We start from the raw sequence: 14,470 nt of genomic DNA, 5'->3' as shown, positions 1-14,470 counted from the left end.
AGATGCGGTAGTTCTCCACAAACTTTCCGTCCGCCGCAATCCTGAACAATTTCTGGATTGTTTTTTGATTGGATTGGATTTAACTGATTAGAGACAGAGATACCCATTGTAGTGTGCCTACTCTGAATAATAAGTCCCTCTACAGTCTTTTTTATCATAAAATGGCCAAACTTGTTTAAAATTTTGGACTAAACGATTGCCGAGGGATTATGTTGGATCTTGTACTCCTGTAGACATCATGGACACCATGATCATCTAACTGTATGACGTCCACTGCTGTACTGTGTATTCCCACACACTATATGTGGCTTCCTCTAGAGATTTCTTATAGAATTAGTTGGAAGCTGCCTGCAACTAGTGTCTTCACAATCTTAACAAGGCCGCCTATCCACCTTGCGAAAGGATGTCTTTTGCTGCGCTGGCCGTTCCGTGGTCTGCACTGCAGAAACTTACTGCCTTCGCGGCTATCTGTTTAGCGCGCTGTGTGATATGCCCGCTGCGGATTCAACTAATCAATTCGTTCGTCTGTGTCGGTTAATTTTGTTCATTTGCGGATCATACTCTCATTTTTGATTCGATCTTAAGGAAATACGACTCTCTCACTCTCACCGTGTCTCTTTTTTAATTTATTTTCATTTTTCAAGGTTTTTTTTTAATCTTGCTCCTTTTTTCCCTCAAAAATTCTTTCTTTCTTCACATCCTACACAAAATCTTCTCGTTCTGATCTTCTTGTGCATTCATGCATCGCCTTACTTTCCTCATCTATATTCCTGATTACCTTTGCTTCTTATATCACAGCAAATTTATTTATACTTTGTACTCCATGACTGGTTGAGCGACAGTGAGTTTGTCAATGGACCACGTTTCTCTGCTACAATATCTTGTACTGTTGTCTTCGCTATGTCGCTAGGTTCGGCAGTATCTACTGCACTTGATTACTTCACCGTAAGCCCTTGTTATAATATCCAGTAACATCGCCTACAGCCATCCGTAAATAAACACATCTCACCAACGTAGACGCCGACACACGATTGAGTCACGCGACCGGCTATAGAAAACCAATTCTTACATGAACGGAAATCCTTTGCGATGATTCGCTCTTTACAAAGTAGCACACCAAGAAACTTCCATTTCATTCTAAAAATTTTCACGCACGAGCTATTTAAGCTCCATAAAATTACAACCAAAATAACACGACATGACAAGTCAATATCGGTCAAGAAAAGTTGAAGATGTCCTCACATCGAACGGATATAAGGTTTATTAGATCAAAATTTTCTGATGTTGGAATATTGGACTCTGTGTCAAGGTTCAGAAAGGCATCTGATCTGGGTTACGTCATAAAATAAAGATATAATGAAATTGATCACCGAAAAAAGTTGAGAGCTTTTGGAACACTCGAAGCTTTAGATTGAAGGATTCAATTATCGCTTTGCTCGATTCGTTTTTATTAAATTTATGGTCTTTTCTGGCATTCTTTTCATGACGATCTAAAAAGATAATAATGTAAATTCATTTATATCATATATATATATATATACATATATATTATATATATATATATAATTGTAAATATTTGAGTTCTGTGGAGCATTACGACCAAGTACATTCGCTACAGACAAATAGAATCTTGTAACATGGAAGGGAATGTTTTTTTTTAAACAAAAATCTAAATTAAATTTAAATTAAATATTTATTGAAATTATTTAAACAGAGGTACAAAATTTGGGTACTGAATTTAGATATAATGGCACACATATCACAGCACTGCTAATAATACTTAAGATGCCGGTTAGTTAATTATGATCGATGTTTGGATTTCACTAATTTCATGGTGCAATAATAATAATAAATATTTACACTACTAATTTGTTTCGATTTCCCAGGAGCTGACATAGATAATATAAATTTAAATATTGAAATAATTCGACGATCAATCCTAGCCAAAAAAAATAATCGTTCAAAGAGTCGCATGTGGCTCGCGACTCAATTTGGCCACTACTGGTGTATGACAATGTCGCATGAACAAGTATCGGTTGTAACCTAGGGAACGTCTGTTCCAGCGCTTTACGAAGACGAGTCGGACAGCGACCTGGGCTCGATGGAAAACCACGGCTCCGTTGTCACGCACCTGCTGTCCCAGGTGAAGATTGGCATGGATCTCACAAAGGTACGGTACCACTACACTAATAAACTTACAATATAAACATGGATATATCTATTTATCTTAGACACGTCTAGAAGTCTAGATACTTAAAACAGCAGGATACAATAATATACACCTATCCCTCGATTTACACGGTACTCGTTTTACACGTTTTCGCTTTTACACGGTTTTTCGAATAAGTTTTTTTTTTGTTTTAATAACCGATTTTATTACCATCTCTCGTAATGTAAATATTTCTGCTTCAAACATCTAATCGGCACAAATAACTTCGATTGATGACAGTGAATTCGAAGCTTTGATTCAGAAAAAAAGAATGAGAGTAATTTATTTTTTGTTCTTCTGTTTATTGTTTTGTAATTAAATAAAAAAAAGAGTTTTTCTGTAATATATTAAATATTTTAACTTGTCAATGCATTCTATTTTTATTTCTGTGTACACCTAAAATTATTGAAAAAAATCACAACTGTTAAATAGCAAAATCGTGCATTTTCTGCAAGTATTTCGATTTACACGGTTTTGACTTGAAAATTTTTAATTTTCGATTTACACGTTTTACTCAGGAACGTATCTACCGTGTAAATCGGGGGATAGGTGAATATTATTAGTATTATATAAAATATAGTAAAATGAAACAACTAAGTTACCTACAATAATATAATTACGAAATAATATTTTGTACAGTAAAAAAGTTTTAGAGTTATATTTCGACCTTCGTTTCTGTTCTGTGCAGCCGGTAGACGCCCACTGCTAGGCATATGCCTTCCCCAAAAAACATCACGATGACGCTCTCTGCCTTATTACAGGGAACGCAAAATCATTGTTTAGCTGTTGTAACGGGGAGGCAGAAATGGTCGGTAACATTGATCTATAGGTGGAGATTAACAGGTTAGGTAGGCAATGTTAGAAACAACACCTAACGAGCTGGAGCACAAAAATTAAAACGTCTAGATGAAAGACAGACACAGTTTATTTTAAAAGTCATCCGCCTACAACTTCAGATACACCAACGCCGTAATAAATTATTTGTCATGCGAATGAAATATTTTTTATATAAAACTTTCGCCACTCATTTGTACATATTAAACATTCAACATCATGAATCAGGCGTTACTTCGCGGAAGTCCATCCTAAATAAGAAAAGGACCAATATTTAGCCACTTCCGCACATGCAGTGGTAGTCGTGCAACAAAGTGCACCGCACGCCAGCCCGCTGATTAATGCGTATGCGGCAAACAACGCGAATCACACAACCGCCACCGCCAAATTACTCAACATGTGTTTCACCCCTCCACGGGGCATCTTCAGGAGTTATGTTACACCGATTAGTGTTCTCTCACCGATTAGTGTTTACTCAGTGTTTGGCTTTCTTAAATAACACATACGTCACTTGACGCCATCCGCCATTTTATATGTCATAATATTTTTCGGCGTGAGACGCGGTATTGACAACCGCCTACAAATCATACGCCGCTTAGTTCTTGCGCATGCGTAGACCTATGGATTGACAGATAAGCGAAAGTATTTTGACAACTGTGATTATTTCGCTACAAATCCGTGGGATCCGGTCTCAGCAAGATGTACATGCATTGTTTGCATACCACTGCAGCGGCATAAGCAGAAGAAAATATTATAATTACATAGTTGACATAGACAGGTTGATTTAAAATAGATGCTTTAAAAGGGTAATATATAGCTCACTTGCTCTCAATTAATGTATAGTACATCTTAACAAATCCAGGCCCTGTCGGTCAGTGATGATTGACATATAGACTTTCAGTTCAAGCCGTGTCAGTCAATGATGACCGCGTTTTGCGAGGGTTTTCGTTTTGTTATTACAGACCGTTGGACAGTGCTGTAAAACTAAATCTCATATTAGTTGACCCGCGTGGCCCTTTAGCTTTGCCATATCAAGTAGGTTTTTGAAAAATTTAAAAACTTAGAATGGAAAATAACATATGTAATGGATCCAATTCTCTTCCTTTATAACCAAGTAACGTTTGAGTAAAACATAAAAACACTTAAGCAAAAAACAATTTAGAAAATTTTAAGATTTATGATATTTTAATAGGCCTAAAGGGAAACTTTACTGACGGCCACCACTGACTACGTAAGCAAAGAACGTGTTAAAAACATCAATGATTTCTGATATAATAACGTATCGCTAATCTAGTAAGAAAAAGCTTTTTCAAAATTCTAACTACCATATATTAAAAAGAAACATTGTTTACTATCTGTTCCTGCAGACATTGCACTGCCAGAAGTAATTGACCCGTCGTATTCCAATAGAAAAAAAATAGATGTTACATATTTCAGTGTAATAATTTTATACAGGATGACAAATAAGATGTACAATGATCCCTTTGACGCTTGTGCACCTGATTCCACCCTGTATATATATATATATCTAATATATAAAATTCTCGTGTCACGGTTTTCGAACTTGAACTCCTCTGAAACGGCTTGACTGATTTTTACCAAATTTTATATGCGTATTCAGTAGGTATGAGAATCGGCTACTATCTATTTTCCATACTCCTAAGTGATAAGGGTGGTCCACCCCTAATTTTTTTTTTAACTAATTTTTTGGTTTTTATTTTATTATGATACAGCATACCAAAATACATACAACCCTAAATTTTCACCCCTCTACGATTAACCCTTATTTTTTATTTGTTAATTAAAAACTTTAATTTTTTTTGCAAAACAACGTTTGCGGGATCAGCTAGTGTATATATGTATATATATATAAATATATATATATATATATATATATATATATATATATATATATATATATACTTTGTCTACGTGAGGTATTCAATTTGAGTTTGACTTGCAGGTTGTGCTTCCCACGTTTATATTGGAAAGGCGATCGCTGCTCGAGATGTACGCTGACTCTTTCGCACATCCGGACCAGTTCGTCAAGTTAGTATACCATATTTATCACAAATATACAATACCCGGTGCCATATATTGCATATCGACCTTTGGAAAGAGACAAATTGGCCAATTTCGGCTTCGTAGAGCACTATCTCTGTCCCACACTACCTATTTGACGTTTTGTCAGTCGTTGTATTTCGTGCGAAAGAGATAACGCTCTACGAAGCCGAAATTAGCCCATTGTCTCTTTCCGAATGTTCATGTGCAATATTTATCGCCGGGTACCGTATTTCCTATTTATCTGCTTTTGATTAAGATGAGGAATTGTATTAACAGGTTGTCAATTATAAAATAAATTGTCTATACGCTAACAAAGTATTTATGGACAACAAGCGTTTGGACAAGTGCACATCGTGTCTCTTGTAGCGCGATTGTTTTGGTGTCTTCATTGATTTTGATGATAATCGCACGATAAAACCATTGCCCGTTCTTACTATAAGATCTTTTAATATTTTGATTTCTTTACTGGATTCCACGAGAAAACGATGTTCCCGCCATCTCTTGAGGGTTTTGAAACTAACTAGACCGGTCTCTCTCGGTTTAACTTGTGCTAATTACTAGATTCTATAGGAGAATCAGCATTTAATGCTGTGATAAAAAACAAGGTGAATTTTTAAAAACAGAATCCAATTCTCGGACGGTGATATCATTGAAGAGGATGAAATTACTTAACTTAAAAATTGAGAACTTAATTTTTATGAACAAATTAGAAAACGCACTTTTGCAAAAGCTTCTTCCAGTTCTCGAAACAGTCGAAGTATTCTTTTTCCGGTATAGCCTCCAAGACACTGCGATTCTGTTTTTATCTCCTCAATGGTGTCAACAAGATATTCCCGCATTGGCCTTTTAAGTTTGCTAGCTAGAAGCACTGGGTAAAATCAGACGAATACGGTGGTTGTGGAACGACATCAGTGGAGTTTTTAGAAAAGTGTGACTATTTTGATGCCTATACTAGATTATTTATCACGAGTTAGGATTTGTGATAAAAGGTTGTGTTCACATTCCAGAATAGTTGACATGCCGAGCCCGAAGGAGCGTATGGTGCAGGTTGTGCGGTGGTACCTCAGCTCGTACCATGCGGGCCGCAAGTCCCAGGTCGCCAAAAAGCCTTACAACCCAATACTGGGCGAGGTGTTCCGCTGCCATTGGGACCTGGACGGCGCCAACGACTCGCATAATTCCTCCACAGAAAAAGTACTTATCCATAAGTAAAAGAAATGTTGTTGGTTTTGTTTTTTATGCACATTGTTATACACTATATTAATACTTCGTAAACACTGAAATGATGATACAGAACTGAAGGCTTCTTCCGCAAATACATTTAAAGTGATGTTAGCTTTATAAAAGCCAAAGAATTTTTTTTATTGGTTACAACACATTTCTAATACAACTATTTTGAAGTATCTTCTTATATTCAAAAGCTCTTTATTCGCGGAATATATGTTCGATTAATAAACAGCGAATAGAGAAACCGGGAATACGAAATAGTATGAGATTATAAGGGAATCCGTTCCTAGGTGATAAAATAAAAAAATATATATATAAATATCAATTTAATTGAAGTTTTTGAATATTTTGATTAATTATCGATGTTTAAGGCTTAAACAACGGTTTAAAAATTTTCTATTTTTGGACAATTTTCAAAAGCTCCGTCATTTCAGACAGATACATTCATTAGCAATTTGTCTCTTAAAAATAAAACTTCCTTCTATAGATGGAATTTTCATAAATAAATCGCAAAAATTGCCATTCTTAAACCTTCACTAAGATTTTTAAAATTAAATATCACGTTTTCAGAGTATGTTCCTGTGAATTTAATATTTTACTCCAAGTTGAATTCAGTCAAATCTTCATCTTACGATTCAAGCAATTCCTTAAGGATAAATAGGATATTAGGTTGGATACCGAAAGAAATTTAATTTTAAAAAGAAATTTTAAGAGACAAATATAGAAATTGAGTAGGGAGGATTTTGAAATCCGCGGATAGTGGAAAACTTACTAAATAAAGTGCTAACAAGGAGGTTTTGCTGTATTCCACTTCAAATATTCATATATTATCAACAATTAATTTTAATAATCCAGCTACTTTACAACGCGGTCATGTCAACATATTATATATGTTGACACTCTGGAGTTTCGGCCGGTGTCGACAGATGGTGCTAGTAGTTTCCCCGCATAAACGTATAAAAGGGGCATCGCGCGATAGAAACGATATTAACAAAGAAGAATTGCCAACGACACGACATGTACATGAAAAACAGAGATAAAAAATCAGACATGTAACATTGTTTTCTATAGATGACTTTCACTTTGACTGCAAACTATTCTTTCCGCAAACTTGAATCAAATGAGACATGCTAATCACGCATTGTTCCTAATATCTAAGGATAAATAGGCAAATATTGAAAGGAATACTAATAATTAAGTTCGTAATGTATCTTCAATCTTCAGCAGGAGGTAGGTGATGGACCGGTTCCATGGTGTTCACCGGAGCAGCTGTCCTTCGTTGCGGAACAGGTGTCCCACCACCCGCCCATCAGCGCCTTCTACGCGGAACACGTGAACAAGCGCATTCAGTTCGACGCGTGGGTTTGGACCAAGAGCAAGTTTCTGGGTCTGTCCATAGGCGTGCACAACATCGGCCGCGGCGTGGTCACCCTACTCGATCTCGGCGAGGAGTACACGGTCACCTTTCCCAATGGATACGGACGGTGAGCATATATGCATGGCTCTTACACCTAAACTAGACCTAAAATTAAAATTTATAGAGTTATTTTTGATAGAAGAAGTAAAAATATTAATATGAGATTTTTAGTATATATTCTAATGTTTATATGAACCCCTCACATATCATCATCAGCTGATATACCCTATCTGGGCATAGGCTTTCCCCAAAATTCGCCGAGATGATCGGTCTTCCGCTACCCGCAGTCTTGACTATGTCATCGGTTCATCCATTGGGAATCTGTCAGATACATTATCAATTTAATCATTTAGTGACCAGATCGAAATGGGACCTTGGCTTAATTAAACTTTGCATGGACACAATTTAAATCGTCTAGAGTGTCTAGACACTGGATGCAGTTTGAGTACAACCGATCTTATCACAAATCTACGGGGCAGGGCTATGCCCAACTGTGGACGTCCTATGGCTGGCTGAAATGGTGACGATAATGAGGCATGTCGATATAAATATATACGTGTTAAATGATTTTTATATATATACTTTAAAAGTTTCCACCAATGGTACTCATTAAGAAGAGATTTTATGGATCATCCACAAGGGGATCGAAAAGTCATTCATTGAGTAAAAGGTAGTAAAAGGATAATTAGTTAAATTCATTATGTTTTATTAGGTAGTAGAGAGTTAGTAGAGTACTATATTAGTAGTGGTAGCCCTGCAGTATAAGACTGGTACTTGCGATCATAGGTCGCGGGTTCTGTTCCCGGGATACAATCTTATGTAACTTACACTTTTTGCATTAATTATGTGATTTCGACTGCTCACGAACAAGTTTACATAGAATGGATAGCAGCGTGCTTTGTGTTCTATATATAATACCACACTGCGATCGCCAACCTGCCTGCCAAATGTAACCACTATGGTATGTCTCCCATAGATATCTTTTGGGGGCGTCTGTAACGATGACTACATAAGTGGATACATTATTGTCTCTTATACACTATTTATAAATTACTTATTACCACCTCTTAGACTCCGAATATTTTCAAATCCATCTAAAGGTTGTTTTTATTAAATCGCATTAAGAACCTTCTATGTTATATTTTGTGCTATATGTTTTATACATTCGTTTAAAACGTTGTCAAGAGATATATATATAAATATATATATATATATATATATATATATTTCAATAGTCAATGAGAATTGTATCATAATATTCCAGGTCTATTCTGACGGTGCCTTGGATCGAGCTGGGCGGCCAGGTCGCCATCGAGTGCCCTCAGACCGGCCATCGAGCGAACATCGAGTTCCTCACGAAGCCGTTCTACGGCGGCAAGAAGAACCGCGTCACTTGTGAAGTGTTCGCCGCTAATGAGAAGAAACCTTACTACACCGCGCAGGGTGAATGGAACACCAGGATGGATGGCAGGTGGACGGAATCCGGGGTGAGTTCACGATATTCAAGCTTACATGTTCACGTACTTTTGTATCGCCGAAAGTTTTAATATTACAAGTAGTTAGCTACCACCGGCTCGAAACACTGACCAGAAATTCAACATTGTGTATGTATATATAATAAATTTCCACAAGATATCTTAGACCTTTCTTATACTGATTTAGTTTTGTATCTAAAATTTACACTATGTTATTATCAAAAAGTGTTAAATTTCATTTAGAAAGAATATCTGTTGAGTTTCTGGCCGGCTTTTTTAAGTAAATTAGCTTTCCGAGCCGGTGAACATACTTATATTGTTAAAATAATCGATGATTTAAGATCAGTGATATAAGATAATAAAAATCGAGATCGCAACTTGTGCGAGCTCTGGTCAAGCTGCCACTGTAGAAACTTCTTGTCCTCAGCGCACTGAGGTGGTGTTCGAGGTGTCGCACATGAAGGCGCGGCGCAAGCGCGTGTCGCCTGTGTCGCGGCAGGCGGCGCACGAGTCGCGGCGCGTGTGGCGCCACGTGACCGCCGCACTGCGCGCAGCCGACACCGACGCCGCCACCGCCGCCAAGCGCCGCCTCGAGCAGGCGCAGCGCGACGCGGCCAAGCAGCGCGCCGACGCAGGCGACAAGTGGATCACGCAGGTACGCATGCTCTCGCACATGACTCACTACCCTCAAGGGGCAAATCACAGATTCAACACAAACAAACTTCAGGAACTAACTATTCACCCATGTTTTTTTATTGAGGAGTGATCCCACTCTCTTTGAGAGGAGGACAGGCCTATGAGTAAGTCTTTATCCACCAAAACCCCATCGGTGGTCACCCTTTATACTCAAAACTTCCTCAGTCCCACGCAGTGCTTTTTTGGAACTCATTTCGGCGTATAAGTTTCGTAAGCTACCTTTGAAACCCTCGATGGTTTTAGCACACGTGAATCCATCATCCGCGTTAGAATCGCTAAATCTAGTCGAGAGTTTTGAGTACCCCATTGCATAGATTGTAATACGACTTCAGACGTTGACACTCTCATTTATATATATCCAACACGACATTTACCCCACACACTGAAGAGCCGCATAAGATCTTTTTTGTGATCTGCAAAAAACAGCAAACGCTACTTCTAACACTTTCAGAAATAATAGTAATAGTCAAGTGATAGCAATCGATCAAATCAAGGTCCAAAAATCTCGGGAACCGTTGGGTCAGAGCCTTAATGAGTATTATATAGGGGTCTTTGAAGCCCAGTTAACTCAAAAAGCCTCCTTCTAAGCAATAAAGGCGCTGGACGGTCTCCCAATCTTGTGAAATTGCAGTAAATGGCAACCCGAACCAAGGCTACCAGGGAGCCTCCACGTTCGCTATTTTAGAATGGGTTTTTGGCTAAGTGTCCTCTACGTCCTGCACACTAGAACACGTGGAAACGACAAATGCCACTCAGGTAACACATGTGAGGCAGGTCAAAAAAATATCTTGCCACGTCTGACACGCACGTCACATTCAAAGGTACTGTTGCGCCTTCGTTCTTGTTCCACAAAGACGCTTTTTACATAGATATTACTGTAGCGTGACACGTGGGATTATCTCCGAAAATAAACACGTGAGACGATGAAGTTAACAAACACGTTTATTGACTGAATTCACACCAAAAATATAACGACTACGTATTTACACCAATTTTCACACAAACTACAACTTATTATTACAAACTAACTATGCTATGTTACGAGGTACCGTGTCCAAGAGAGAGTGTGCTTGGTTACGGTACCCCGGGGGTTAGATTTACTCGGGCCTGAACGCTGGTGGGAGAGATCTCGAAGTGTGGGACGCGGGATTGGGTTCCGCGTAGGCACATTCGGCGCAGGCCGCGGGGCGCGGGGGGAGAGGCTTCGCTTATGCCCGCCCTACGGCAATGCTTGCCGTCCGTAACAGATACACTTAAATATAATTTATGCTGCAGCTATTCAGTCCAAAAGGCGAGGACGGCTGGGAGTACAACACGCCGCTCAAGAAGCGCGTGGACTCGGGCTCGCCGCAGCGCAGGCCCAACAACGCCGAGAGCGCCAGGTAATGCGCCCCCACCGCGCGCCACCCGACAATGGACTCTTAAACACGACGCTCTAAGGTAGAATTTCCTACACAACAGTTTAAATTAATACCATCGGGGTACAACCTGTGACTCAAGTTTGTCGCTTAGCGAAGAATTTGGCGAGTGCCAGTATCAAATCTACGAAATATTACTGTCTGATACATTTGTATTACTTTAATATATATTTCAATATTAAAATCTGTAAATTGATTAAGATTTTTTTATCATCTGCATCAAATAAATAAATTTAGCTTACCGAAGCTACTTGTCATTGTATTATATTCACATCAATATCACTCTTACGCGTGTTGCAATAAAATCGTAAGTCGCATGTTTTATGAAACTACGTTATCATGCTTTAGACATTCAATGGCCTATTTCGAAGCAATATCTAAATTATTATCAAAATGATGTAAATAGTTTTTCCTCTGATATAAATCTAGATTGACTGTGGAAGGTTCTGGAATGAGCGCACATATTATTATTATTTCGCTTATCGGAATTTCTGTTTTCAATGCTGGCCGAAATGTTAACGCATTTTTCTTAACTATATGCGATTTCGACTTATATACTGACTCATCATGATATCTCTGGAACCATAAGACTTGGAGATTTGAAATTCGAGAGAAATATTCCTGTTACCGAGTAGATGTCAGCTAAAAACTGATTTTATGAAATGCAACCCCTATGGGGGGTTTAGACATTCAATTAAATTCCCAAATAGGCGGACAGATAGTAATCATTATATATTTTTTATTACTGAATAATTAGTTAAATTTATACCTACTGTATTATACTCGTACAGGCATACGCAAAACGATTTTTTTATTTAAATGAATTAGTATTTAAATTGAATTTACAATTGAAATGAATTATCATTAACTATATCAATTAAATGTCAATAGCAACAGATAAACACAGTTTAGTCGACTAAATTAAATATATATAAAAATGAAATCTTGTTACACGTAACAATGTGAGTATTTAATTTGTTATCATTATATCAAATTATCTGTACATATATTATTGTATTGCTTTATCAAATGGTGTGAATGGAACCGTTGACAATCCCCTACCCGACCAATATCTAAACACACTGTACTGTAATTAACATTTGCGAATATGAACCTTATGGCGTAGAACATAAGACGATTGCGTTATTAAAACATATTTAAAATCTAGAAAGTAAAGGTTATTGAAATCATAGATTGTTGATTGTTACATTGAAATGTTGCCTTACACAAAAAAAACTGCCATGTAAAGGTTATAAATATAAAAAAATGAAAATCTCGACATCTGGAGGATATTCCATCAGGAACAGCAAGTCACCAGCATTCTTGTGGACTAGATCGCTAGGACCCTCGCGAGGTCACTACCAGAAAATTTATCAAAGGGTCCTTCATAAAATACGTAAACTGAAATATCACTTATCAACTTCCCCCTTATTTCCACATCACATTACACTTTCACCAACTCCCCTTACAAATATTTCACCTCAAAGACTAGACATTCCTGAAAATTATGGATAAACATACAAAAATCTATACTATAATTATGAAATTTAAATAAATACGTATCTGGAATAAAAAAAACTTTATTGGTCAAAGATCCAAGCGTTTATAAAATATTTTAAGATATCTATAATCATAGAATCTGTAATTGTCAAGTTTTATGCCCACTCTAATGTCACCTTTTCAAAGTGTCTATCTTTTATATTGAAGTTCAACTATTTCGATCTGAACTTTGAGTTCCATGTGAAGAATACAGAATTATAATTTGAGCTGTGGTAGCCCAGCGATAGACACTTTCGATCGAAGGCTGTAGGCTCGATTTCCACGATACATCCTTATATATTTCACACTGTGAATTAATTATATAGTATTGCCATTGCTCACAAATAAGTTTCCAGATGATGGGCGATGCGATCGCTTAGCCGTCTGCAAAGCGTGGCGATTATAGTATATATACCCCCCCCCCCATAAATATCTTTGGGTGAGGGCGATGCCTTCCATTGAGTGTCTAGGTTTAGACATACTTTTCAAAAAGAGTTTCATGTTCGAAAGGCTCTCTAGTGGTGACCACAAGCTGGTAGACGCGGCGTGGGCCGGTCCCCCACTAAGTGGACCGACGACATAGCTGCGAGACTGCACATCATGGCGGTCTCTGGGGGATATCCCTTGTAGTAGCAGTCTATCGGCTCACATGATGATAATGAATGGTCAGAGTGAAATACAGATTCTATATATAGATGCAGTAAGCAAATTAGATTAATTTACAAAATTTGACAAAATGTTATTCATAAAGACAGGCAAATCCCCTCCATTCATCCCCCCTTTCTGTTCAAAAGTATTTTATGAACGGCCCACAATTAACCAACGAACAGGCAGGAAATTTCTCCATTTGTCAGAAGACATTTGAAATCAATATCTTTGACCTTTGTATTAAAGTTGAAAATTGAACGAATGTAGTTAGGTTATGTGAAATCAATTTGTTACGATCAGAGCACCGGTCCGCCGAGTGGCCGCGACGTGACGGGCGGTGACCTATATCCCATCACATAGACTTATTTAATTTACATAGATATAATTACAATGTTGTATATTTAAATAAAGATATAAATTATTGTTTTCATTTTTCATTCTACCCTCACTTATAACTTTTTTTATATATATCGCTATAGACAAATTTAACAATAAAAATAAAATTCATTCGAAATTACAAGTTTATAGAACTTTTATAGATCTATTTAATTTTTGACTCTACTCTGCTTCGCAAGGTGTTATATTTGTGGAGAAGAAGCAGGAAGAAACTTCACACCTATATAACCAATCACCCTGTATATTTGCGATAATCGGCTCACTTCTGCCCTCATTGGTAAGCTTATAGTTGCTCAACGAGCCATAGAGGGATATATGCTCGCGATATCTCTTCGAGATCGTGTCAGGAATGAGATACGTGGATAAACAAAGGTGACATATATAGCCCAACGAATTAGCAAACTAAAGTAGCGGTGGTCGGGCCACCTAGCGCGCAAAGCAGATGGTCGTTTGGGATCTTAAGATTAAACGCAGCCTAAGATCTCTACACACTAGGTGGATTCCTGAAGGTCCTATTGAAATACTACGGAGGAGGTTTATGTCCAGC

At 37.6% G+C, this 14,470-nt stretch overlaps 1 protein-coding gene across 2 annotated transcripts in view; it reads left to right on the top strand.

The window, feature by feature from the left end:
* The window catches only part of LOC137921291 (oxysterol-binding protein-related protein 9), a 91,382-nt gene extending 77,766 nt beyond the window's left edge, over positions 1 to 13,616 (top strand). For both annotated transcript variants that reach the window (XM_068763958.1, XM_068763957.1), the window contains 7 exons: positions 2,064 to 2,170; positions 5,007 to 5,092; positions 6,115 to 6,301; positions 7,559 to 7,818; positions 9,016 to 9,238; positions 9,654 to 9,881; positions 11,198 to 13,616. In XM_068763958.1, the coding sequence (XP_068620059.1) occupies positions 2,064 to 2,170; positions 5,007 to 5,092; positions 6,115 to 6,301; positions 7,559 to 7,818; positions 9,016 to 9,238; positions 9,654 to 9,881; positions 11,198 to 11,308 (1,202 nt within the window). In that variant the 3' untranslated portion in view covers positions 11,309 to 13,616. The remainder of the gene's footprint in view (positions 1 to 2,063; positions 2,171 to 5,006; positions 5,093 to 6,114; positions 6,302 to 7,558; positions 7,819 to 9,015; positions 9,239 to 9,653; positions 9,882 to 11,197) is intronic.
* The last annotated feature ends 854 nt before the right edge of the window (positions 13,617 to 14,470 follow it).

Source organism: Battus philenor, unplaced genomic scaffold (assembly GCF_028537555.1).
Source record: "Battus philenor isolate CCGP_79_NKW_IND1 unplaced genomic scaffold, ilBatPhil1.0.hap1 SCAF_19, whole genome shotgun sequence".
Lineage (NCBI taxonomy): Eukaryota > Metazoa > Arthropoda > Insecta > Lepidoptera > Papilionidae > Battus > Battus philenor.
This window is presented reverse-complemented; position numbering and strand designations above follow the sequence as displayed.